This window comes from Brachyistius frenatus, unplaced genomic scaffold (genome assembly GCF_029030835.1).
Source record: "Brachyistius frenatus isolate BFR_SWC_R1_liver_20210118 unplaced genomic scaffold, ASM2903083v1 Contig_47, whole genome shotgun sequence".
NCBI lineage: Eukaryota > Metazoa > Chordata > Actinopteri > Embiotocidae > Brachyistius > Brachyistius frenatus.
This window is the reverse complement of record NW_027210646.1, coordinates 2525182-2551930: the sequence shown is the minus strand read 5'-3', so window position 1 is coordinate 2551930 and position 26749 is coordinate 2525182. Positions and strand designations below refer to the sequence as shown.

Sequence of the window (26749 nt, the reverse complement as noted above, 5' to 3'; positions counted from 1 at the left end):
GGAGGGGAGACTGGGGCTGGTGACGGGGGAAAGGGACTGAGGGGCTATAATGGGCTTTGGGACATGAGAGGGGGCAGTCGCTGGGGAGTGGAGGGGGGGAACGGACAGGAAAGACCAGTGTACTGTAAAAGGATGGAGAGGGTTAATGGGCTGAGATGTCTTTATTTAAAACTGTGATTTGTAGTGGAAATCTTCATCTGCAGGTCTCAGGGTTGGGGTTCAATAACTTTTTTTTGTCAGCCCTAAAGTCAGAATAGAATGCATAGTTACTTTTTGAATATACTTGTGATAAAAATTGGTAGTGGAAAAAAAAAATCATATTTTTTTAATCACCCAGAAATCTTCATCTATGGTGCAAATTTGTGCTTTAATTTACAATTGAAGCAACAAGTTAGATTTAATAATTTAAAGATGATTAATAATGAATTAAATAATTTTCAGCACAACCAACTGCAACATTAGTAATATCGTTGCTTTATATTTAATGCCACCCTGATGAATAAAAGTTGTCTATCAGAAAGAGATAAAGGATAATTTCAAAAAGTAATTATTTCCCAGATTGAACTAAACATTTTGGTGTTTTTTTTTACACAGCAGTTTTCTAACAGAAATTTAACAAACTAAAAGCATTAATGGTAAATAATGTTGGAACTAATGAATCAATTATTCATTTGACCAACTAACGAGCAGGATGAAAGATGCACAAATGGAACCGTTGGAGTCGAACTCTGTCTATTTCCTCTGCAGACAACGACCACATTTTTCTGTTATACTGTCTCCACTTTTGTGAGATTTAGACTGAGCTCAAAGACAGACTTGAACCCTTCCCCCATATAGGCTCATACTGCCAGTGTCTTTCAGCTGTTGCTCAGGACTCACTGTCACTTGGCTCCACACACACACACACACACACACACACACACACACACACACACACACACACACACACACACACACACACACACACACACACACACACACACACACACACACACACACACACACACACACACACACACACACACACACACAATGCATGGCCAATGGGTAGACTGGACCCCGGCATCCGTCCTCAGAGGGGCATTGGCCCTCAGCCAGACAAGTCATGAGCTGGGGGCCCCTGTCGCACTGAAAGACTTGAGGAACTCTAATGGTTAACTCTGAAGTGAGTTGTGAGGACGAGTCTGGGGGAGAAGGGGAGGATCGTTTTAATATGATCCAGTTTGGAACTCCATAACACATATTCCGATTTCATTAGGGGCCAAAGATGGAGCCTTATGTCGGCAGCATTAGCGGTTATAGGGGTGACTGTGTTTGTCTGCTTGACACTGTGTAAAAGAGGGTTAGGCTCCGGAGAAGGAAGACACAAAGAGGGAGCCGGGGGGAGGGGGAAAGAGAGATAGAGAAAGTTCGTGGCCCTCCCGGTTAGGTTATGGCACTGCAGCATGGACAAATCCATGAGCCAGCGAAACCACTGTTTTAAATAGCAGGTATCTGGTGTCAGCCTGCCCTGAGAGAGGCCCTCTCCATCAATATGTTCCTTTGCCCTTGTCTGCTCCTGATATCTTTATCTTGTCAGGACCTCTCCTGTATGTTCCACCTCAATGGCTTCCGTCTGTGCTCGCCCTGTCCTGCGCAGATGGACCCCTGCTGGTCAATCCGCTATCGGCCCTTGAGGCGAGCAGGCGGAGTGGGGCGAGAGCAGGAGGGGGTTAAGGTGCAGTGGGGGTGAGCTGAAGGCAGTCTTATGTCAACCTGTAGTCTGCAGGGGCCTCATTACACAGACGCCAATGGAGAAGCTTTTAGAGGGTAATTAGACCATTACAGATAGCCAGGGGAATAAATGAGAACTCCCTATGTCCTCTGAATAAATGAGATGTTAAAATGTGCAACTGCTCTTCTAATGCATGTGGGAATGTTTCCTTTTTGTCTTAAACTAGTCAAATAACCCACAAATACACTGCTTTAAATGCCGAATAAAGAAACTAACCAAATCCCTGAAGAAAAAGAAAAATATTATTGAAGTTCAACATTTTCTTGACTTTTTTCTCTCGTAAATCCGCCGTGTTGAAATTGACTCAACACAGATTGTACAACAGTCTGGTGGTAGGAGGAAGCGTCCACCGTTCTTTCCTGTAATTTGGAGCTTACCCTGAGATGAAAATGGGACCGGGATTGTGGGAAATGACAGATGCGGCTCGGGAGGGCCATTGAAGAGGTCATATGTCATCACGGGGTCGCACATGCCCTTTGAGGAGAGACGCAAAGGGGGAGCTCGCCTTCCCACACTATACCAGGAGAGATGAGGCCTGGGAATGCGGCTAACCTGGAGCTGACGGACTCCACTCACCTCTCAGTCTGGTTATGAGCACATCCTGGATGTGCGTTAGCCACTCTGGCTGCTCTACACGAGCAGCTGTCTGTCAGTATCACAAAGACTGCTTCAGCTATGTCATATATTTCTATAAAAATAAGCATTTCCCTTTCCTGACTATCATCTACGCTTTCGCCTTCACGTCTGTCCCTCTACAGCCAAAGGTCTTGTCCTGTAGGTTTATCAAATATTACACCTATAAATCATTGCCATCATCAGTGTAGTGCTCTTCTGCCTGGTATTTCATCTCCGTCTTTCTTCCTCTCTTCTCGTCTTCTTTTTTTAGTCTCTTGCAGTGACTTGCAGTGTGTGTGTACGTGTGTGCGAGGACCTGGTGTGTGTGATTTTAACAGCCCTCGGTTACCTGCTCACACATGATACCCCTCCAGCCTGCTGGGGCAGATGGCTATTACCTCCCAGTTGTGAAAATCAAGCTTATATAAACACAGGCAAGACTGAGATGCACTGGACCAAGTGGAGTATCCCTCTGATAGATAGTATTGGTTAGTGTGTGTGTGTGTGTGTGTGTGTGTGTGTGTGTGTGTGTGTGTGTGTGTGTGTGTGTGTGTGTGTGTGTGTGTGTGTGTGTGTGTGTGTGTGTGTGTGTGTGTGTGTGTGTGTGTGTGTGTGTGTGTGTGTGTGTGTGTGAGGTGTGTGCTGATTCTCTGGCGTCTGTCATGCACAGCCTGTCCTGTGGAAATCATTAAGTAGGAGCATTAGGCCGTCACTTCCTGGCAAAGCATGCGAGTGAGATGAAGAGCTTTATCACTTTCTAGGACAGGTGGGAGCATTATTGAAGGCAGGACAGTGTTAGTGTCAGACCTGAATCAAAAGTGAAAAGCAGTTATTGGCATTGCTTGCTTTGCAATTTGTTTCAACTGTTCTGTGTTTTTTTTACTTTTAAGGTTTTGTGTGAGTTTAAATACTATACGTATACGTGTTCTTAACCTGGGGTTGGATATTAATTATATAATAAGACGTGTCACACTGCAGCACTTCTACATTTAATTCACTGTTTTATTTCTTCTCTGCTATTGTAAAGATAAATGTTTAAATCTGTGTCGGACAGCTCTGATTTGCTGACATCCAACGGCCCAACTGTAATTTTCCGGTTTCATTAATTGTGGCCATTTCATGTTCGGTATGAAACCTGAACTTCTCACTGTCTTGAAACTCAATATTCCTTTTAGTGTCAAGGTTGGCCCTGTCCTGTTGCCTCTCTCATGGAATCCGCCGTCATGTGACTTTGCCCCCTCTGTCTCAAACTGCCAGGATTATTGATCACTCGCTGTTGTGAGTGAGACATTTACTGTAGCCCATATTGCTGCTCAGCGGAGAGCTGCTCCTTCTCATAAGTCAATCGATAAATATTACTGTGATAAATGTAATTCTTAATAATAATAATAATAATAATAATGATAATAATAGTTCAAATGTCATGTCAATAGATGTTCCCTTGACCTTCAATACATTTTACAATTTAGCCGCAGTCGCATATTTACAGCCTGAGTTATGCAGTAGGCCCACATTCATTCAAATTAATTGTTCTATGTATTGCAGGTGAAATAAAATAAACAAATTATTGAATTATTTTATTTGTAAATTAAATTGCAATTTTTGCAATGTACACTTTTAGTTTTGCTGTAGACCTTTTTGTATTCTACAGTCACGTTAATATTTTTTCCTTATTGCTTAAAGGTAATTATGGCAAGAAATAACATTTGTTTTTTTTAGATTTCTATAAATACAAGATTAAGACACAATTTAAATTTCATACCTAAATAATACATTTTACTGCTTTAACAAGGACAAGTAATAATTGTAACGTTCCAACAAAAATACTATTATTCTGCATTTGTAATTTTTTTTTTCCTAAATATATATTTAGTTTTCTGTTATCATTTCCTATTGGTAATTCATATTTTCAAGCTACAACATAGCTCTGTGGATTTCTGTAATTCTGGATATTTTAAGAGTTGCTGCCCATCAAAGAAACATGAGGTTTATTGTCTTTATGCTGCACATGCACTAAAAGTTATTCATTAAAAACCCAATTAGGCAAAGGACAGTTTGCTTGAGACCAACTGAAGCGTTGGCCGCTCGGCTAATTAGTGTGGAGTGGAGATGACGGTAATGAGGTCGATCAGGTGTCTCTCAGACTGCTGGCCTCTGCTCACAGTCGGTGGTGACTGGGAGCCCTGGAAGGCCGAGGCCGTAAGCCTCGTAGGTGGAGAGCACTTTCATGTACATATACCGCCACCTACTGGAGAGACGTCAGGCAGGCAGGGACATAGAGATACTCCCACTGTATTCCTACAAAAGGGCCCACATACAATAGCTGAGAATAAATTCAGAGGCATCTGTAGCTGTATGTATAAAGGATCCTGTTTCCAAATCGAAATATGGATTTTTAAATAATAAAGCAGCACGGAAATGGGCGAAGTATTTCATTAATAGAGATCATGATTGGATAATATGACATGATGACCCTGATGAAGCACTTGGCAAAAAAAGTTGCTTATTTCAAAATAAAATATCCTTCATTACATGACCTATTTTTGTTGTTCACAACAGCAAAGACTTATGGATTTTTGTTTTTTACTAGATGTTCATGTTGCAGTTGCACCTATAGTTTTTTTGCTTTACTCAATGGTTTTCAGTAGTGAAATCATACTAACACTAAAATACACCTTGTAATTTTACAGAATGCAATACAGTAAATATTTCTGTGAAATCTAATGTGCATGATTTGGGGCTTCAGATACTCCAACAGGAAGAAATAAACTGCAGGTACAGGGGCATATTTTTCCTGAATGATTCTAAAGGATCCATTCAGAGCTGTGTGGAGGACCATATTCTCAAAATAAAGGTTCAGTTACCTTTATTTTGCATCTGTGATCTGCATTGGCAGCCTTACCTCACCCTGTGGGTCAAGAGAGCAACAAAGGGCCCTATAAGTAAAAAACTGTACACAAGCCAAAGGTCCTGAACAGAGCTTTATAATAAGGCTGAAACTGTGTGTGTGTGTGTGTGTGTGTGTGTGTGTGTGTGTGTGTGTGTGTGTGTGTGTGTGTGTGTGTGTGTGTGTGTGTGTGTGTGTGTGTGTGTGTGTGTGTGTGTGTGTGTGTGTGTGTGTGTGTGTGTGTGTGTGTGTGTGTGTGTGCTTGTGTGTGCTTGTGTGTTTGTGAGGGGAAATCCCACATGTGCCTGCCTGAACTCAGAGCCCTCTCTGGCTATGTATTGAGCCCGGGCTGGACAGGACCCTTGGGTGGCATAAACTTTACTTTTGCTCCATAAAATGATCAATAATAATTATGTCAAAGTTAGAGCTCATATCGCAGAATAACTTGCTAATATTGAGACGCAGGGGATTGTTTGTTTGAGTTCTCCACGGCCCCATTAAGAACAAGGCACTTCATTCATTCTTGCGTGCTTTTGCCCTTTTGTATGTTCCTTGAACTTCACACAAACTCACTTGAATTTTATTCAACTCTGTCAGACATTCTTTGCAAAACAGCTCTCGTGTCATTTCCATATCACTGGTCAACTTTCGCCCGGCATCACCTCCGACCACACTCCTCTATCTAAAACCTTCATAAGCTTTCCACAGATTTCTCCAACAACATAAACTCTCAAACATCCTTGGTGATAAATTATAGTCTCTGATCCCTTTGGCATTGGCAGAATACAAAATAAACTGCCTCTAATTGTGATGCTTTGACCATCTTCCCTCTGACTGTTATTTAGCTTGGCTGCTGCCTGAGGCTGTGTGGTTTCAACCCAAATAGTTCAGTCAGTGTGAGAGAGAGAACACATTATTATTCTCGCTGCCCGCTACACTGCACATGCTAATAAGGGAAGACCACTGGGGATGTTTTTTTTAAAGAGAGAGGGAGGCGGTGATGTCATCAGTGTGCTTTATCTGGGTTGGGATCTGAGGGGGGTGTAGTTTCCTCTGGTAGAGACTCTGGGGCCCAGCAGTGAACCCGTGGCTCTGCCAGTGAGCCTGTTTAAGGAGATTACTCAGTCACCACACCTTTGTTGCATTATGGGCCAGACTGAAAGGTCTCGCAATGTGGACATCCCGATGAGATGCCATACTGATAGCTTTTTGACACTCAAATGAAAAGCATTCATCTGAGCTCAGTTCTGTCTTTCTGACATCTATAGGTTGGACGAAGTCTAAAACATTGCTGTCCCTCTGAATATGTTTACAGTATGTTTGGCTTTCATAGGCAAGAGTTTCCCTGATGGCAAAAATGGATAATTTTCCTGTTAAACCTCAGTCAATCGTCAAGTGTTTGATCACGGACAGTATTGTTAGTGCAGCATTAAATCAGTTGCAGAGTATTAACTGGTCATAGCAGGCTCATGGAATCAGACAAAACTACAGACTACCTCATATGTGGTCTTAAACAAAACAGATCCAATGCACTGAACAAATCACGATAAGGAAAAGAGAAAGACAAACTTTGAAAAAGCTCTTAGAAATTACTGCTGACCCACAATAAAATGAGGTAATTTCCTTGTGGCCTTGTAAAGAGATGGTGTAACTCCTTAGTTACACTCTGCATCCTGATATATTTGAGAGACTTTAAGAAGTTATGATTCATTGTCACATCTAGGCCTAAAGCAGCAGCAAAACATAATACATATCTGTTCAAAACTGAATGAAGACCAGAATCTGACTTTTTGTTTCACAAACAAAATTAATTTTAAAAAGTTTAATTTCTTCATGGTTTTGGCAATTCTTTTAAACTCTTTAAACTATTTGCCATAGAAAGACAGTAAAAGACAGTAAAGGCAAGAGAGCGTGAAGTTTAAGCTAGCGTTTAATGGCTAACCTTCGGTACAGCTAAAGGCTGTTCATTTTTTTTCTTCATTGTTATCAGTAGGATAAATAAAAATATCCTTTCTGATGAAACATCTTGGCATTTAGTTGCTCAATGCACAGAAACTGAAAAAAAAAAAACAAAAAAAAAAACAGTTCTGCTGCAAAAAGGTTTTTGAGTCTATTAGAGATTTGGTGTGGTTAGACTTAAATTCACATTAAAACGACATGAAACAAACATATAAAACTTAAATTTACAATTGATTAAATTGAAAATTGATGTGTTATATTGGTATCAATGCAAATAACAGACCGCTATAGCAAAACAGAAACACTTTATTTCTCTAAAATATGCTGTAAACCAATAAACAAAAGATTATTTTCAATATTGAACAAACTAGTTAAATGGTCAAATTGAAAAGAAAACTGAAAGAATATATTTTGTTGATAGACACAGAGCCCATCTGCATCTATGGCAAAGTAATACGCGTATTAAGGCAATCTGAAGACATTAGAAAGGATTTCTATATTTTGTGTTGTTTTCTAGTCAGCCTAAAACTTTTAGACTTTTTGTCTGCTTTTGCAGGTACTCTCTCTTGCATATGGAGGGCAAACAGCGGGTAAACTTTACCCTTTATTGGCCATGGCAGAGGAGGAGGGTGACAGGCTGAGACTTGGTCTGATCCCAGTAGGCGGGGGAGTTCCACAGTTTTTTCCAGCCACACAGAACCTGATTTTATTGCCCAGATAAAACGACCTCCAGGGTAATCATGACAGGCAGTTGCCCCTTTTCCATGCACACACTGCAATGGCACTGCAGGAAACCAGAGAGAAAATCACACATCCCATTTCTCACACCAGCCCGTCCCTCTTGCTTTGGCCCAAAATGTGTTTTATGGTCATTTCCCCCTGTTCGCTGCAGATGGGTTAAATATTACATCAAAGCGTCTTTAATGTTTCACCTCTCACGTTTCTTCTCAGTATCGAGTTCAAAACTGGTGCGGGCTGCATTTTTACAGTAGATTTAATGGATCAATGTCCATAATCACATTAGCACTGGCTTAACGTATAACAAATTTCACCGTACCAGCATCAAAGACCTGACCTCTTGTTATAATCAGGCATAGCATCTTTTCCCCCCACTCAAGATCTATGGACTTTCTGATACTGGCTGAAAAAGAACATCGTCAAGGGGGTGATAAGCTGTAGTGTGTGCAGCTCAGAGAGAAGCTGTATGAGAGAAAAGCATTTGTCCCCCATAGTCGTAAAGTCACAGATGCTTTGTGCACCTCCTTACCGTTTCATCCTCATAACCATTACCTTATCCGAAGAGTCCTATTGTTTAAGTTTCTCTGATCAGCAGGGAATCTGAGGCAAAATGAAACATTTTCCAAAGTTCCGGAAACTTTCATTTTAAATGTGGTAAAGGAAGGTGGCCCAACTGATTGATGCAATTTCGTCAGAGGAAAAAGAAAACATGATGTATGATGTAAGTAAAAAGTACCTCAACAGTCATCCCTCAGCGCTTCCTGTACAAGGCCAACAATGAATAATCCAGATTAGCAAAAGATTCAAACAGACAAACTGCAGACAAACTAGAATTGATGGCTTCCACCGAGCGGCTCGGGGAACAGGCCATGACGTCAAAGGAAAAACATGTCAGGTTCCCCCAGCCAGGTTAATCAAGACAAGCTTCCCCTGCAAAAAGACGTGTGTGTGTGTGTGTGTGTGTGTGTGTGTGTGTGTGTGTGTGTGTGTGTGTGTGTGTGTGTGTGTGTGTGTGTGTGTGTGTGTGTGTGTGTGTGTGTGTGTGTGTGTGTGTGTGTGTGTGTGTGTGTGGGAGCGGGTGTGTTTGATTGGAGCCCAGTACTTTCCCTGTGTGTGTGTGTGTGTGTGTGTGTGTGTGTGTGTGTGTGTGTGTGTGTGTGTGTGTGTGTGTGTGTGTGTGTGTGTGTGTGTGTGTGTGTGTGTGTGTGTGTGTGTGTGTGTGTGTGTGTGTGTGTGTGTGTGTGTGTGATCCCATTGCTCATTCATAATATGCAATCTTATTTTACGGCTGATTGTATTTGCCATGCATACGCTGCATGCATGAGGTCTTCGCCCATATTCCTCCACCCAGTGCAGCATAAATAAACAGGAACACTCGATAATCCATCATCCCGTGTGCTTGTGGGAGTGTGCCCAACACAAACATGGCTTCTGTTTTCTATCTGCGTGTATGTCTGTGCGAGAGGGAGACTGCGTGTGAGGGCTCGGATGGGTCGCACCATTATGTTGGTGCACCCTGATTGTCCATGGCTTGTGAAACATAAACCTCCTGCACTAAATGAGGGTTATGTAAATCAGCTTCCTCTTTGCTCTTTTGTTTTTGTGTCCCACTACCTGGATAAGACACAGAGTATAGGGAGTACCCTTTTTTTGTTTCACCGTTCCAACAATTCTTTGAACTCGTTTAAAGAGAACTCACATCTGTGTTTCTGAAGGGCTGAAAAGAGGGTAAAAGTGACAGGCTGGTAATAAACTGTCTTAAAAACTGGGATTCTTTTTAGCATTTATTTCCTATTCGTTTAGCCATTTGTATGATTTATTTTGGCTCGCAAAATATTAGTATGTCATACAATGTACATTCATGTGTAGAGAAGAGTTGTAAGTGGAATCCAAAGACCTGCTGGGGAAATCTGAAAGCACGAATTGATTAACTACAACGTCTTTCTTACTCAACAAGTTTTGTTTGTCCAAAACAGCATGGAACACCAAGAGGAGTGGAGCTGCTCTGACGACAGCAGTAGAAGGCTGTGGTTGTTTGATCCCAGGTGAGAATGAACCTTTTCACGTAACTGCACTGACAGATATCACAAATGGAGTAAATGGGGATAGACACACCAGAACCAAACACTGCTCTAAATTAACATTAATTATACATTTTTAACATAATATATATCTAAATAAAGGAAAAGGTCCCCAGAGACAAATATATATCTACCTAAAGATAATTTTCTTGTAGTGTGTGATTAGTCACTGCAGGTAAATTGATGCCTTATGTCAGATTTATGGTAACCACTGACCTCATGTACAGTATTTTCTGCTTAAGCCTGGATCGCCTTCCCTGTTGCACTTCTTGTCATACAACACCAACAGCTACTCTGGAGCTGGAAATCCAAATAATAACAATGGTGGGGCTATTGTACCCAGCATAAAGCACCATTCAATATCCTCATTCACTGCATGCAGACTTTATTTACAGAACCCTCTGGGTAATGCAATGCCACGCACTGATCACACACACCAGCCCACCACATGTAATTATCCTCAGTCTGCTCTCCAATCTGTCACTGCCCAAACTAATTTGTAAGCGTGCATGTACAGTGATTAAAGAAATATCGGTGCCACTGCAAAAAAAAAAAAAAATCCCCTCTTCCCCTCTTCCACATTCAGGGAATTCTCAGAGAATGAGGTGAAGCTGCCATGTCAGAACGAGCCAGGCAGACGTGTACAGATCGCCAACACTGCTAATGCATCTGAGGCGCTGGTGCAGCAGTCAAGTCATAATAATTAAAGACATACAGCATCTCAGGGCTTCATTAATCATGGTTTATATGGACTTTGAAGCCCTAATGAAAAACAGCCTGCCTCCCCGGGTTTATTGTGTCTGTACAAATTGTGGGGATGGTATATGCCAGGAATGACCCCCACCCTCCTCCTCGATTGTTACAGGATGTGGTGATGGAAAACAAAAAGATAAGATTTGGTGAAAAGTCGAGTGGTGGTTACAGAGAGGTCAGTGGTCAAAGTTGTTTATGTAGACTCTGAGTGCCGTTCAGTCAGACAAAACTGAGCCGCTGTGAGTGATGGCAGTGCGAGCTTACAAGTCCTTGTGTTTGCAACATTTGTTCTGTTGTTTGTTTCGATAAGAGCCGCTCAGTGGTCGAGGTAATGCTCTGGAGATTCGTCTTGCACTGTCACGTGTCATCATCATCTTCAAGTTGCCTCTCGTTTCTCAGATTCTCACCGAGCTCTGCAGCCTTTCTGGAGATGCATTTCAGTGAGATCGCAGTGAGAGATTACTGGGTATTAAGCTCTCAGTGCCAGAAGTGGAAATTACAGCGAGGTTGTCAACGCCAGAGTTCTCCCTGCTTGTTTTCTCCTAGAGGGAGGGAGGTAATGCTTTACTCCACACGGTTTATCCCAATGGCTTGTGACTGGTTCCTGGCAGCACTGTCAGTGGTGAGTCACAGCCAAAAGTATGTGTAGTTCGAGAAAAAGCAACGGACAACAGAGAGGGAGAGACTTCGGCTCTGGACACGTGCGTCTTCTCCTAATAAAAGTCCCTGTGGCAGGTTTACATTGCATTAGTCCACTGAAGCCAAGAAAATATACGGTAGGGGGCACAGAGGAAAGTATCCATCATCTTGAATGCGAGCGATGATGTGGTTTTGTTTTCTTATTAATGAAGAGTCCTCCCTGCAGGTGCAAATAGCTCCCTCTGGTCCCAAAGGTAAGCTGTTATTAATCAGCAATATCATCTGACTCGACATATACATTTATGTCCATTTAAACTGCATCTGATTGCATGGAACATTTGCTATCTCTAAATACGCAGAACTTAAAAGGATTCAGGAGATAAGAATTGAAGAGTTAAGAGTCTGTCCCCTGCAGCTCCACAGAAAATCTGGATTCTGTGTGGTAACGACCTCAGTGATTTACTTCCTCTACCAATGAAAGTTCCTCATTTAAATTTGTCATTTTATGGAGTGCTTGTGACAGAGCGCAACTGACAGATGAAAGTTAAAGTGGCCTCTTGGAGTAAACAAGTCAGAAAGCTCTGAGTTTGGCTGAATGAGAAGAAGAGAAGGGGCCAACAACCACCGTGCTCTCTGTGGTTTGTCAGCGTTCCTCCCAGGTGAGCTCACACTGGGCCGGCCACCCACCGCCCACCCATCTATGCCCCGGCCAGGGAGAAATAACGTCCTCTGGTCTTCGGCTTGGCTCACACAATATTTTGCTGGTAGTCAAAACAAAATTAGCGCTGGTTTGTTGTTTCTAGTTAGCTCACCCGTGACCCCTGTCTTCATCATGTCTGAGGAGGGGGGGAAATGTTTGGTTGACACTTTTTAATTTTTTTAGAGATTTAAGATTAAGTAACATCATCATCGTAGCTCATAACAGTAGCTCATATCTATAGTTTAATTCAAGGTCAGTGAGGCGACTGAGGTGGAAGGATATCCACTTTAAACAACGACAAACTACATTTAAGTCTGTGCTGGTGAGCATCTGTCCCAGTGGGTAGAGAAAGAGCTTTAATCGTCTCCAAGTCTTATTAAACTGCATTCCAAGCCACAAAAGACTTTATGATATAGTTATAGATCACACACAGTAAATCAACTACAGTTTAGAATACTACGATCAACAATAAAAAGTATTGAAGTGTTTTTAGTTAGATAAGATCTAACCGGGAACTGGAAATGTAAATAGAGAAGAAATAACTGATTTGGCAAGTTTCCTTATGTTGTACTGTTCAGACACAAATCAGTTTACATCACATTACAGAGGAATAGAAATATATTAAAAAAAAATACGATAATTATAAAAAAAAAATTTAATGTTTTCAGACTAATAGTATAAATGTTGTTAATGTAACCCACATCAGTATTGGACCTCACTGTTACAGAGAAAACTCTAGATCATGGCGCCATCCCGTGGTGAGCGTGATCACTACAGGTTTACACAAAATATTTCACCAGTTCTGTCAGGTACCTTTACTGAGCTTCAAATGGTTCTCGACTGAGCTGTCCAACTTTTTACAACGAGAGCATGTAGATGTCTGAATGGATGACATGACCCACAGACAAACAAGCTTGAATGAGGCAAAAGAATACCAAATTGCAAGTATGCATTTTGTTTTGTCTTTGTGTCATTGTGGGTAAATCAAAACAAGGATAAACAGTTTATCATTGACCATCACATATTGTTTTATTTGATTAAAATCTGTCATCGAGGATCTGTTTGGCCTAAGAGTTGTACAACATCTTAAAATATAAAGAGACAAGTCCGGCTTCCATTAAGATGAGCAGGATAGTTACATTATTACATATAATAATAAATAAGTTAAGAATAAATATATGTTTACTTGTTTTATGCATTCAACTATATTACAATTAGTTGTTTAGCTATCTATTCACATAAGTATTGCCAATGCAAACTTTACCTCTCAGCAGCACTACAGTGACTTAAAAACACAATGTCAGCATGACATCTCTCTGCAGGTTGTGTTTTTTGTTTTACTGAACTACATTGTTTCACATTCACAACCTGCAAGTATCTATCTGTCCTGCCACCGTAACCATCCTTAGAAAAACTGCGATTCAATACCTATACTACCATACTATTTAATATGCCTGAAGAAGATTTACTCATTTACTATGTACCAATACATAGTAATGTGAAATGCAGTATGCTGAACATACCAGGATTTCCCACTGACTCAGAGTGTTTTGCAGTCTGCAGTCCTGCATGCTTCTCTGGCTGCTCTGACCAACAATCCTGTGCACAGCGGAGGATATGTCACATGGACTGAGCTGCCGAGAGAGTTGGTAGTGCTAATGCTCCGCTCGGTTGCAATTTACAAAAGGAAGAAAAAGAAGAAGTAGAGGAGACATTAATAAGAAGTCTCCCGTTAAGTTAAGTACTCCTTCCAAACTGCATCCTCTTTACTTTTACTTCAAATGTCGGACTTCGGATCGTGATGGATACGACTAAGAGGGTCAAAGTTCAAGGTGCATTTTTATATATATGTCCCAATTGTATGCATACTGCATGCAATAGTACATACTTTGTAAGGGTCACTGCAGTGCGTACTGAAAGTAAAAAGAAAAAGAATGCGATTTGGAACACAGCTTTAGTTTATCAAGGTTGCAAAAACTTTTTTATTCTCCTTGTTGCGTCCGTTTCCGGCCCCAGGCCGTCCACCTCGTCTGCTTCTTGCCGCGGACTGCTGGAATGCAGAAGGCGGTAGTACGAAACGAGACACACCAGCCCCAGCACCGAACATCCAATGATTAAAGAACTGACTGTCTGTGCAAATGTGGTTGTCCGCAGCTCTGGCTTTAACAAAGCCAACAAAAATGGAGCCGTAGCATTTATAGCAGCGTAGAAAATATAATAAATGATCATGGCTACTTTTGTGCCCTGTCCTTTCACGTTGAAAAAGGTGAACGTGAGGATGAGTCCCACGACGGCCCGGTAGAGATGCTCAAGGCTTCTGGATGAGCAGAAGTTGGTTTGAAGCACGTGTGTCCATATTGTCCCCAGCAGCCAAAGGATGGTGAGTGCTATGGTGCTGTAGATACTTAGTATGAGGAGAAGGCTGTAGCTGAGGATGAGGCTGGTGATGGTGCAGAGTTTGTAGAGGAGGTAGATTACTGTGGGGAGGCCAGAGGACATTTCTCTGATGTTGGGGAGAGATCTGCGCAGGCAGCGGCGATAGTCCACCAAAGACCAGGCAACATTAAGGACGGAGAAGGCCACAGATAAATCTGAAAGAAAAGGACAGGAGGTCTGAATAAGGATTCTGTACGTTTGAGGACATGCAGAAAGGCTCTCACCCTCTGCTTTTACTTACACTGCAGGACTGAGCTCTTATCTTGGCCCAGCAGTATGTGAAGCTGTAAAAGGAGCTGAGGAACACTCTCCACGAAGCCCTCAAACATCTTCAGCATGCTCAGATCAGTAGCCATGCAAAACAGTTTGTGGTGCTTGCCCCTCATCTCTTCCGCCGTGTAGGAATTTGTTTTCTTCCAAACCAATTTGAACCCTGTTTTCAGCAGCTGATGATACCTAGCAACAGGTCAAACACAATGAAAACAAAGTCAGACAGCTTTCTGTTATGCAATGCATTGGTCATTCATTGAATTGATGCGTTTGCCAGCCTTTTTCCTAACACCACACAATACACTGGAGCATGAATGTGGTTATTCCAGTTTGCACATTTCATAACACCACACCATTGCACATGATTAGCATGCTGCACGTTTTTGACACTCCTTGTTGCAGCTACATGAACAGCTCGTGTTATTTTGCAGATGTACAAGTCTTTTCGTTCTCATTGCGTACCTGGTGAAGATGCCCATTCCAAATACATGCAGGGCAGCAAGTCCGCCTTTTGACAAGCCTGATACGGTTGTTCTTCCTTCAGGGTTGATCAGAATGTCATTAATGTCGTCGCAGTACCAGGTGTAGCTGAAAGCCTGGGTTACCATCAGCCCGGCCACAACAAACAGTAGAGTCAGTCCACTCCACACATATTGTTGCTCCCGTAAGTATTTCAGAGACACTCCGATGTCTGTCCAAATGTCCACCACGTATAACAAGAGTCCAGCGATGGTTAGCACCCATCGCAATTTGGAGAACTGATTGTCTGACTGAAGCATTGTGGTGTCACTTAAATGCCGAGCTACCAGATTACTTCTGTATCGAAAGTAGAAGTGCAGTTGCTTTATGGTCAGTTTGGCAGTGACGTTTCTGTAGAAAAGCTGCTGTGGATAATCTCCAGCATTTCAGGTGCCATTACGGTCCATCTGCAAAAACAAAACAAAAAGAAAATCAGTGTCATTTAAAAAAAAAAAAAAAACACTGCTCTAAACAAGCACAAACATTTTCTTAAAATCTTTAAATATGAAACAACTCTTTGTTTGTGTCAGTTAAAGAGTTGAAATCAGATGGTGCATCATATTGACCTGCCCTTTGATCTCTGTCATAAAAACTATTACATCAAGTCCTGATAAATGGTACACTAACACATGCAATAGAAGAATAATCAGTGGTATTATCAACATAATAGTTATGAAATAAGAACTATCATATAAGATATACTGTATTTTTCTCACGCTTCTCACAGAATGGCATTATACATGTTACATATTCACAAAAAAGCTGAAAAACTCTTTATATGCTGTGGCTTCAATGTAATTTTAACTAAGTAGATTCCATTGCTGATACAAAAAAAATTATAATACACTTTAATACAAACAAATTCAAGACAGAATAATAAGATAATAATCACTTTCATAAAATCAATCCATTGTTGTATTTTTAAAAAGTTGCTTTATACGCTGTTCTGAGGTTCATCTACAAAACTCATTTTGATCACATCCTGTCTTGAATCACACAGTTACCAATGCCTGCCATCCTGCTGAGATCACAGTTATGATAAAGAACTCATACATACACACACACAACAAAAAACAATATTTGGACTTACTTGTATACTTTCCCCATAATAGAGAGCTGTGAAGTCACAGAGGCAAGCAGTTCTACACATGACAGTTTCCTTGAAACCCTTGAGAAGCTCCACCTCAGTTCCGCTGAACAAATATGGTGAAGCAGGAAAAAGAAAATTACATAATAGATGTTGTACCGGTGTGTTGGTAGGCGTGTGTTTGTGTGTTTGACCAGGTCACAGTCCAAACTTGACTGTCAAAGCCTTCCATCTTTAAGAACTTAAAGATCATTTTTTATTATTTTAAAGCAGCCGGCCTGTCTTTTCCCAGATACTTTTTATTTTACAAGTAAAAAATATGGTGAAGACAGGTGTTTCATTTGATTGGAATGGACACAAAGGATAGGAAGAGTGACATTTCCTGTAATCTGAGTGATTACTGCAAGCATGTGTTTACCGCAGATCAGTAACCCTGTTAGACTTCCTTATTTCCAAATGTGAGACAATAAACCAAATAACCTCAAAATTATAGTAAAACCATGTCAGTAATAGAAGAAGAAATATGGTGCCTAATATTAGTCTATGTTAGCTAACTTTATCTTTGTATTGCTGTGTACCTGGCATATGCCGTATGACCTTCCATAGTCTTTAACTCTGGGAATCCTATTACACTCTTTTTTTCTATTTTATGTGTGTATTCAAATAAACCGAGGCTACTTTTAATGCAAGTCTAGCTGAGAGTAATTAGATCAGTTTTAACATCAACAAGTTAGGAATACACACACTTCAAAGATCTATTTAATCCTTATTTTTTTTGTTTTGATGACATTGGTGGACTGGGTAGATAAAATGTTCCCATTTTGAGGTTCTCTTTTATAATCTCAGGGCCAGATTAACCCACTAGGGGGCCCCAGGACCAAACTGAGTTGGGTGTCCCTGTTGAACACTTGTTCTCTAACTTTATAGTACATGTATCCTGTAATGCAGTACCCATAAACCAAGCTGATATGATACCTGTCCCCTTCAGTTAGTTTGTGGTATTTTGATTAAAGGAATAGTTGAGCATTTTGAGAAATATGTTTATTCTCCTTTCTGATGACAGTTGAATTGAAATTGAAATTGAATTATTTTAATTAAAACGTTGGAACGCTCCCCTCGAACTTTTGAGGCTCCAGCATTGCCCAGTAATTCTAAAATATCAATTAGACCTCAAGATGCAGGTAATTGTCAGATATGGTAAAAAAAAAAAAAATAAAATAAATAAATACAGCAGGTACTGTATCTGCAGGCAGTGAACTATCGTCAACACTCCTTATACTCCAAACCTGTAGGTAGCGACAGAGAGCCCCAGCTGTTTGTCTCTTGTGCGTAAAGAGTGTCGTTGGTCGGGCGCAGCAGCTCTCTCCGTGGATCCTCCCACTAGCAGAAGAGTGACACGCCATTCAATCGCTGGCTCCCCTGGCCCTGTGCATGTCGGAAGCAGGAGGGAGCTTTGAGCGCTCTCGTAAAGAAGAATATCAGACTATCTGGTAGAAAAAGACCAAATCTTCCCCACGTAAAGCAAAGTTCGACCCGCATCGTGTCGTCATGGGGATCCGAAAAAAGACTACCAAGAATCCTCCGGTGCTGAGCCATGAGTTTGTCATCCAGAACCATGCTGATATTGTTTCCTGTGTTGCTATGGTGTTCCTCCTCGGGTTGATGTTTGAGGTAAGTCCACATGTTGAATGGGTCTTTTTTTAATCATGCAGGGGATGCTCGGCTGGCACGGCGCACCGATCACTGGCAGACTGAATACAGAATACTTCCCATATGTTCGCCTGGAAACTGACATGGCTGTCTGATCTATTCTTCACACTACTTCCTCTCGTGATCGAAAGTTTTCTGTGCGCGATGGCCTCGCTTTTGCTTTTATTCCAAACCGGTATAAACTCATTCGAGTGTCTGGGCTTTAGGTTTTTATCAAATATATAGTCTGTCTGCATTAAAGCGTTGTGGGAACCAGTGTTCACTTTCCATCTGTCCGCTTCCCATCTTGAATATTTCAAATCACTAGTCTCCAGGCCCGCCGCTTAATTATATTTTTTTAAAAACTAAAAAAAAAACTTAAAAGTTATTTTTGTGCAATCGTATCTGAGGAAATATCTCAGCATGTTGCAAGTTTACAGCATTGTATCGATGTCGGTGGCTACAGTATTTTTGCACCACTCTGGACTTGGTTGGTTAATGCGTAGATGTGTTACGTGGCAATCATACAACGATTGAGAGGCTGTCATCGCCGAAACCCGCTTGCACCAAAACTGAAAGTTGTCCTCGGAGCTAAAGAGCGTTTTAAATGTCACCAAATGCTGCAGGCCGACAGCCGGGATCCGATCATTCAACATCACAGGCTCCCCGAGGCATTCTGGGCTTCTTTAACTCAAATATATGCTTTATTTCAAGCGGGTTTCATCCTCAGTTAAACGCAGCAGCGCTGGTGTCCAGTCAGCCGTATTTAGTGGGCTTCCTGTTTGCGCTTTTCAAAGTAAAGTTTCTGACAAATATTCGCTGTTGCAACCCGTATTTTGGTATAATGGCTGCAGGAATTGTGTGATAATTGTTGTGGCTGTTTTAAAATTACGATCTAACAGATAGCGAGAATTTTTTTTTTTTTGTATTAATGTATGTTTGATCTGAATTTGTTGCCCACGTAGCTCTTTTGTTTTGAAGGAGGAACTTCGAACTTATCCTGATGCAGCTGTATTTGCTAATTCTCAAACACATTTATTGGGCTGACTCATTTTTAAGTTTCCATCACACATCAGTGATATCACCGCGATATGATAGCAGTGATTATTTGCCATAAAGGCCATTTCGCAAGCAAACATTCTTATAATTATTTGATTTTAATTATTGTATCTTTTATTAAAACCTTTATATGGAGTTTGACCCCTTTATCACAATTTCCTGCTGTTACAAAATTAGTGCCACATTTATATTGCCATAGTTAACGCATGTCTCCATGTTATGTTTGATCTATGTGTATTTTCAGCCAAAAAAATGAATTTATTTATTGTTAAAATCAAATATTCAGTGACCTAAAAAACAATGTGTTACTTTAATGTCAATATTCATATAAATCAAGTCAACCATAGTGTCCTTGATATGTATTTATGTGCAATACTCCACGTTTTAGTAACCCTTACTGTAAGGTCCCTGTTTGAATTTACAGTAAAAATGTGTTGTGCACGGTTTCAGTTGTCTGCTCCAGGTTTGCATGACTGTCGTATTTGGCATATGTGGGTAATCTTCCATTACTGACACATGTTTTTCATATCTACCGACAGGTCACCTCAAAGTTTGCAGTTCTCTTCATAACTGTCCAGTACAACGTCACCATATCAACATCTGGTAAGTTAAACATCTCCTCGTGGTGAGAACCAATGTTTTCAGATGATGTGTGAATGTTTGAGCTTTAGCGTACAAGGCAGTATTTTCTTTTACTTTTCTGGCTGGAAGCCTCTCATTTGGATTCTAGAGCGGTACTTTTGTGGCCTTAAACGAACCCATTTGAGAGCTCTTTTTTTTCCCCTTTGGAGCTAAATTTAGTCCGCCTGATTTATAAAGTTCTCTTGTGGCAAGGTTGTGCCGGGCGAATTTGGGCTAAGGTGTAATATAGGCCTCCCAATTCAAATGTCATGCTCATTTCAAGGTTAACAATTTCTTTGCCAACGACAGTTACTGCTGAAAGAATGCACGACCTCGTACGTATTCCAGCTGTGTTGCAAAGGCTGAAGGCTGCAGGCTGCCAGCCAGTGATTCAGTTCTTATCTGCGAGACCTTACCACTTACCTACCTCTGTAACTTATTTACAGCTTGTATCTAATAAGACAAAAAACACATGACCCCCGTCGCTCTGCAGTCAATACTCTGAAACAAATTCAATAATGCTATTGCATTTTTTTTCTTTGTCATTGCTGATTTGTGCAAACAATTGGATTGATTTCTTCATGCGGTTCCATTAACAATGAGTAAAAGAGTACCACTCAGGCTTGAACTGTGCTCGTGTATCACCCATCTCTGCTTCATAGATAGTGGCTCTATGGGCAATATGTAACACTAGAAAGACGGAAGATGGTCTGTGTGTGACACTGACTGTGCTAATCCAGTCTATGACTCAGGCATTTTCAGTGGTGTCATACTGCAAAGCCGGGACTCACTAATCCAAACACATCACCGTAGGATTTAATGTTATTAAACCTGTGAATCACTTGGCTCAAATGAATTAAACGGCATTGCATTTTAAGGATCTAAAGCCTTCGTAAACAAGATGCATCTGATATTTTTATTATGAATGAAACATACTCGTGTGTGCGACAGAAGCCCCAGAGGAGACTGCCGTGAATCACTTCCACCATGGCATCAAGGACTTGGCCACCATCTTCTTCTACATGCTGGTTGCAATCATCATGCACGCCATTATCCAGGAGTACGTGCTGGATGTAAGCACGACAAAGACACACACACACTGAAATACGCAGACTTTAGTCACAGGAAAACAGTTCTGCATTGTTTATTGTTGTTCATATTTGCAGAAAATCAACAGGAAGAAGCACTTCTCCAAAACCAAACACAGCAAGTTTAATGAGTCAGGCCAACTCAGCGCTTTCTACTTATTCTCCTTCGGTTGGGGCGCGAGCATCCTGCTGTCGGTACGTACAGCAGCTGGCTGGCATTGTTTTTGTTTCCTTATGTGTTAAGCCCATAAACTTACTTGGAGGCTTCTTTGTTATTAGGAAAACTTCCTGTCCAATCCGGTCGCCCTGTGGGAGGGTTATCCACACACACTGATGCCGTAAGTTGTAATGTTGTGTGTGGAAGTCATGTGCATTTTAGGGATGGTGTTTGTTGTTTGTTTATGGATAAATAGACAGGAGAACCTGTCACAATTTCTTAACTTTGTACGTTTTGTTTACCTTCAGATTCCAGATGAAATTCTACTTCATTTGTCAGCTGGGCTATTGGTTACATGCTCTTCCAGAACTCTATTTCCAAAAGACTAAGAAGGTCAGTGTGTGTGTGTGTATACGTATGTGTGAAGTGAGTCTGTCATTTTGGGGGCGGATGACGCACTGTAACTTCTCCTCGAACCCTCAGGCTATTTCCTGTTTGACTTTCTTGGCTACGTAGCATTGTTTCAAATAATCACACTCCTCTCACTTAAATCAACGTGCAAAGCCACACTGCGGTAAATATTTTGACCATTTTTGGCCTCCCATCCTTTGTGTTTACTGTTTAGGAGGATATTCCACGCCAGCTTGTGTACATCTTCCTGTACCTGGTCCACATCGCCGGCGCCTATGTTCTCAAGTAAGAAGTGCCACTTTAGAAAAGCCCAAAGTGATGTGTGTGATTTTGTGGTGCTTGTGTTTGTACACCACCCTTCAGGAGAAGGTTAGTGGTGTCTCCCTGTATTTTTCCTGTGGTCTATAATAAAGCTATCTTCCTGTGTCTTTCAGTCTGAACCGTCTGGGTCTGGTCCTGCTCGTGTTGCACTACTTTGTCGAGCTCCTGTTTCACGTTTCCCGCCTGATCTACTTCAGCAACGAGAACAGACAAACGGGGTGAGTTCTCACCTTCCGCATTTCACATTAAAGAGTTACTGCTGATGAGAAGTCTTGAACGCATCATCACTGTCCTCCTCTTGTCTCACAGTTTCACCATATGGGCCGTCTTGTTTGTCCTTGGACGGCTGCTCACCCTGTCCTTGTCTGTCCTCACCGTGGGCTTTGGCCTCTCCACAGCTGAGAACCAAGGCTTTGATTTGGCTGCAGGAAACTTTAATATCATTTTTATCCGGTAAGTGTGTCTGAGAGAAGTAGGACCAACTAATTTATTCTGCTCTGAAAATCTACAAGCAAAATTATTTTTAAAAGTATAATTCCAGTCAGAAAATATTATATTTTACAAATCTTTAACATTATAAAAATGGCAAATGTGATTTACACTCGAATTTTTATTTTTTTTAATTTTATTTATTTCATAAATATCCTGGGGCAATAATAAATGTACTACAAGATGGAAATATTCAATGAACTGCTAAAATGGATTTTTATAGACTCTAGACCTACTAAAGCATGTTATAGAGAGCTTTAAGAAACAAACATACAGAAAGAACTCCTTCATAGCAGTGAACACCAGTTTTGGTAAATTAGTGTGAAATGTAACCACAAGACAACTTGTACAAAGCAGATGCAAGGCTCTGTTTTTTTTGTTTTGTTGTTTTTTTAACTAATCTTTCACTACCCTACACACAGCTTCAAAATGGACAGCTTTGTTGTGTTATGTTTTCATGTTATTAACTGAGTGTAGACTTTTCTTTCAGCATTTCAAAGTGGGACTACAGAGAGCTCAGAATTTGTGTCGAATGTTTACCAGTGTCGCTGTGAACCACACACACACACACACAAAACTCTGACTGTTTGCTCTATCTCCTAGGATAACTGTCCTGGCCGCCATCTGCCTCACACAGGCCTTCATGATGTGGAAATTTATCAACTTTCAGCTGCGCCGGTGGAGAGAGCACGCCCAGGCTCAGACCTTGAAAAAGAAACAAGTTCCTACCAAGAGCAAATCAAAGAAAGACAAAGGTGAGTGAGGAAGCATCAGTCAAAAGACCCAATCATTTCCCCAAGCAATAAAACGACAAGAATACAATTTGGAGAAAGAAAATTAAAGTCACATATCCTCTCTTGGAATAACTATTAAATGAATGATATCCATGTTTACCTTTTCATTAAACGAGGCTAACCTGGCTGTGTCCTTTGTTTGAAGCCAATGGAGTAAATGGAGTGAACTCTCACGGAGCTGATTCACCAAGAGCAAGAAAAGAGAAGTCCTCATAAAACATTCCTCTCAGCCCTTCCTATCACCCCCGCCTCAAAGAACCATCTGTCCCGGCGCCTTCGTGGCTGCATCCAGCCAACAGATTCCCCAGCTCCGTGACCATGACATGAATTTCCAGCTCCCACACAGGACCGACCTCCCAGCTGGACTTCGAGGGTCCAGAATACATTCAGCTTCGCATGTCGCCAGTGGTCCACTACACCTTCATTTCCAATCTTTGCCCTGCTGTGCCATTTTTAATGAAAAGAAAACAAATTCCAGAAATAAACTCTGAAAAAAAAAAGACCTTATTTAAGAAGTGCCTATTGATGCGGATTGTTTTGTACAGAGTGTGTAATTTCAAAATACCAGAAATGATCACTTCAGTGTTTAATATTACTCCCAGTTCTGATCAGTTCATACTTTTTCTAAATACTGCATATTCCAGCTTGTCTTTCATTTCCTTTTATTCTCCTTGTATTTATAACTGCCAGCTCAGCTTTGCCGCTGTCCCTCTCTTGAGTGATTTTTGCAGACATCTTATGGAGTTTATGTCTCTTAATGTAATGTCTTTTGCTTTTCCACAAGTGAAGGTTGCAAAAAACAGTCTTGTGGTCACCATCCTTAAGACTGGGTCCACACCATCCACTCAAACTCACACAGCAAAACATTGTCGCCTATCAGCAGATATCTGTAGATGGAAAATGAGGTACGATATACGTGTAGTTTTTAGTGTTCACTAACGAACAGTGATGAAGGATGAATAAAAGCAACCATGGTAAACATCAGACATCATGCTGTAATGTAGATTCACAGTTCAGTATTATGCAAAAGCTGCCAGCAAAGACGTAACCTGATGTAGCATTTAATCATTGGAGTTCACAGGAGCACTGTAATCACACCAGTTTCTCGCCATGAATTTATACCGAATCTATTGCAGTTGTATCTATAATTCTGTAAATGAATAAACACATCTTGTGTTTTAGTTTTCAATTATATAATTTTGTAAGAAATGGAAATGACTCCATCAGGCCAAACCCATCCCTTTACTGAGTGTGACTGAGTCCTGCCTCAGTTGCTGTTGAAGTGAAATGGTTTCACTGTGTTGGTTTGGGGTTGCTTTCCTTCAAAATGTCCACAAGAATGACCTGTCATCGACTCATGGACTGAATGAAACATATTTTGTTTGACTGTTTTCCCCCCTCTGCCACTATTGACAGTGCCAAATGAGCCTGACTGCTGATATCTGCCTTTAACTTACACGCCATAAAGTGAATTTATAAAGCTATGGAGTGCAGTAACTGCATTGTAGGAATCGGTCACCTAGGTAACACCGGCTTATTCTAAAGAATAAACCCATTAAGTAATTTTAGGTACACAGTGGTGAGTCATGGTTGCCTCCAGCAGTGTGTGGTTTTCTCAACATGTCCTGAGGGTTGATCCTGCAAAACAATAAAATGTTCTATTAAAATAAAAGTAGCAATTGGAATTATTATTTGCCTGCATTAATAAGAGTATATGTTTCATATTTTGTGTGAAGAAACACAACATGAAGGAAAAGATAACATGATGACTGAGGGGAAGCCTGTTATTTATTTATTTAGCATTTAAAAGCAGTGACTTCTGAACTATGGTGCAGAAATATAGTATATAGTTAAGTTTCACTCTTATATACAGTGATAAATAAGTAGAATACATTGCTAAAACCATGCCTGGTGAAACAAAATGACAAAAACAGATTCCAATACAGCTTAAAAGTACACTGATGTTAATTTATTTTAGTTTGTGGGGACAAATACATGTACATTTTGTCACCTCGTGTATTGTAAAACCCACAATATTTTCCAAAGCCGATACATTTACAAAATTAGGATAAAAAAAAAAAAAAAAATGAGGCTAAGACCTCCACCCTTATCAAAAAAGAGACACCTTGACACACAATGAGTCAAAATTCACTTTATACTTTGTAGAGCACCATCCTATACAAGTCCTGCCCTTTTGTGACTAAGAGAAAACCCTATAAGTGTTGATGTGTGGCTGGATGTCTTCCGTCTCTCTACATCCAGCATGTTTCTCCACCACTTGGCGGCGGTGTTGCACAGGTTTTACATGAAAGAAAACGCCTGCTCGCTTGTTTGATCCATGCACAGTTGACCAGACTGTAAATCAAGGTAGCCAAATAAGTAGGACACGCTTATTTGCAGTGTTTCTAAAGCTTGCGGTGTTCGTGTTTTAATATGCTTAGTCCTTTTTTTTTTTTTTTTTTCCAAATAGCAACCCAAATGGCATTGTGAAAACTCTTGTCCCTCATACTGCACATTTTTCTCATCACTGTCTAGTTAACTGCTGGTGATGAGTGTTATAGCTATTGTTAAAATTAACTAGGCTCCACTGGAATTGAACTCGTAATGCTGTGATTAAAAGGAAACCCCACATTCCTTTCAGCGGCCCTTTTATTTGCGGCGCAGCGCTTCCACCCATCCTTTTATAAGGTCATATAAATCTTTATGACCTTAAATTTACATACATCTTACTAAGAGCCATATGTCCGCTGCTTCTGGATGTTACCGCCGTAATAGGCTCTATATAATGCACTTTTTCCTTCTTGAGAAACCGGAGTTGAGATGGTGGGTTTGCTCACCTTTTTTTTTTTTTTTTTTTTTTTTTTTTTTTTTTTATAGCACCAACGCACATTTAAACATTATTGACATGGCACAGTTGTGAGCGGCTGTCAGCTGTCGTCAGATTAAACGTGGACAAAACTGATGCTGATCAGTCAAACTGCAAAGTGTCAGCCTAAACAGGTAAATGGCCGTAGGAGTGTTTACGCACCACCCCCACCCCACCTCACCACCACCACCACCTCCCTCCCTCCCTCCCCGACGGTAAGCGAGTTGATACTGCTGGAGCCCCGTGATGTGCTTTGGTGTGGGGGAGGATAGCAGCTACCAGCCAGATAAACACTCGGCATTGGTTTGCAGAGCAGGGGGAGTAACATGGCGGCACAGTTAGCCAGCAGAAATGTTGTTTCACTACCGCGAAGGTCAGAGCCGCTTCGGATAAACGGAATTTAACAGCGAGGACGCAGCCAAAAGTGTGAAATCGTAAGTAGCCGCACGCGTTTGTGCTCCCCCCCTGCGGAGAGGGCGACGGGGTGTTTTTCGTGGGTGAAATCCGTGTTGATCCAGTGTTGAGGTCTTCAAATCTCGGCTGCGTCTGGCACAGGCTCTCTCTCTCTCTCTCTCTCCGTCTCCGCTTCTGCGTTAGCTCCGTTAGCCAGCGTTAGCTCCTGGGCTAAAGCTCGGCTGTCAATAGAGCTTTTCTGCAGCAAACTTAATGAGACGGCGCAGACAGCGAGCTTTCTGCACGGGAGTTATTGCGATTGTTTCACCCAGGTGGGTTTTTTTGTTTGTTTTTGTTGTTTTTGTTTTTATTGCGTGGCGGTGTGTAGTCGCGTGTGCGTTTT

General features: G+C 41.2%; 3 protein-coding genes and 1 long non-coding RNA gene across 6 annotated transcripts in view; 3 read left to right on the top strand and 1 right to left on the bottom strand.

The window, feature by feature from the left end:
• LOC138623896 (uncharacterized) overlaps positions 1-26749 on the top strand; it is a 106554-nt gene that overhangs the window by 19429 nt on the left and 60376 nt on the right. The gene's annotated exons all lie outside the window — the stretch shown is intronic.
• Positions 13168-16495, bottom strand: xkr9 (XK, Kell blood group complex subunit-related family, member 9). Its single transcript, XM_069703470.1, has 4 exons — positions 16462-16495; positions 15315-15778; positions 14824-15038; positions 13168-14737 (listed from the first exon to the last, which is right to left on the bottom strand). Exons 2-4 carry the CDS (start codon positions 15629-15631, stop codon positions 14109-14111), a joined length of 1161 nt encoding a protein of 386 aa, XP_069559571.1. The 5' UTR covers positions 15632-15778; positions 16462-16495; the 3' UTR covers positions 13168-14108.
• On the top strand, positions 17842-24778 carry tram1 (translocation associated membrane protein 1). Its single transcript, XM_069703686.1, has 11 exons — positions 17842-18129; positions 19746-19809; positions 20779-20900; positions 20994-21110; positions 21195-21253; positions 21381-21465; positions 21698-21768; positions 21918-22022; positions 22114-22257; positions 22897-23048; positions 23233-24778. The coding sequence occupies exons 1-11, from the start codon at positions 18007-18009 to the stop codon at positions 23301-23303; spliced, it is 1113 nt and encodes a 370-aa protein (XP_069559787.1). The 5' UTR covers positions 17842-18006; the 3' UTR covers positions 23304-24778.
• The window catches only part of ncoa2 (nuclear receptor coactivator 2), a 60907-nt gene continuing 60376 nt past the window's right edge, over positions 26219-26749 (top strand). For all 3 annotated transcript variants that reach the window (XM_069703688.1, XM_069703689.1, XM_069703687.1), the window contains exon 1: positions 26219-26387. The gene's annotated coding sequence lies outside the window, so the exon portion shown is untranslated. The remainder of the gene's footprint in view (positions 26388-26749) is intronic.

Bases quoted from the DNA above. Each gene is read 5' to 3' on its own strand.
- xkr9 (XM_069703470.1), bottom strand. From the start codon at position 15,631: ATGCTTCAGTCAGACAATCAGTTCTCCAAATTGCGATGGGTGCTAACC. The intron at 15,039-15,314 runs GTACGCAATGAG...ACCTGTTGCTAG, and splicing joins GGAATGGGCATCTTCACCAG to GTATCATCAGCTGCTGAAAA. The intron at 14,738-14,823 runs GTAAGTAAAAGC...CTTTTCTTTCAG, and splicing joins TAAGAGCTCAGTCCTGCAGT to ATTTATCTGTGGCCTTCTCC.
- tram1 (XM_069703686.1), top strand. From the start codon at position 18,007: ATGGGGATCCGAAAAAAGACTACCAAGAATCCTCCGGTGCTGAGCCAT. The intron at 21,111-21,194 runs GTACGTACAGCA...CTTTGTTATTAG, and splicing joins GCGCGAGCATCCTGCTGTCG to GAAAACTTCCTGTCCAATCC. The intron at 22,258-22,896 runs GTAAGTGTGTCT...TCTATCTCCTAG, and splicing joins TTTAATATCATTTTTATCCG to GATAACTGTCCTGGCCGCCA.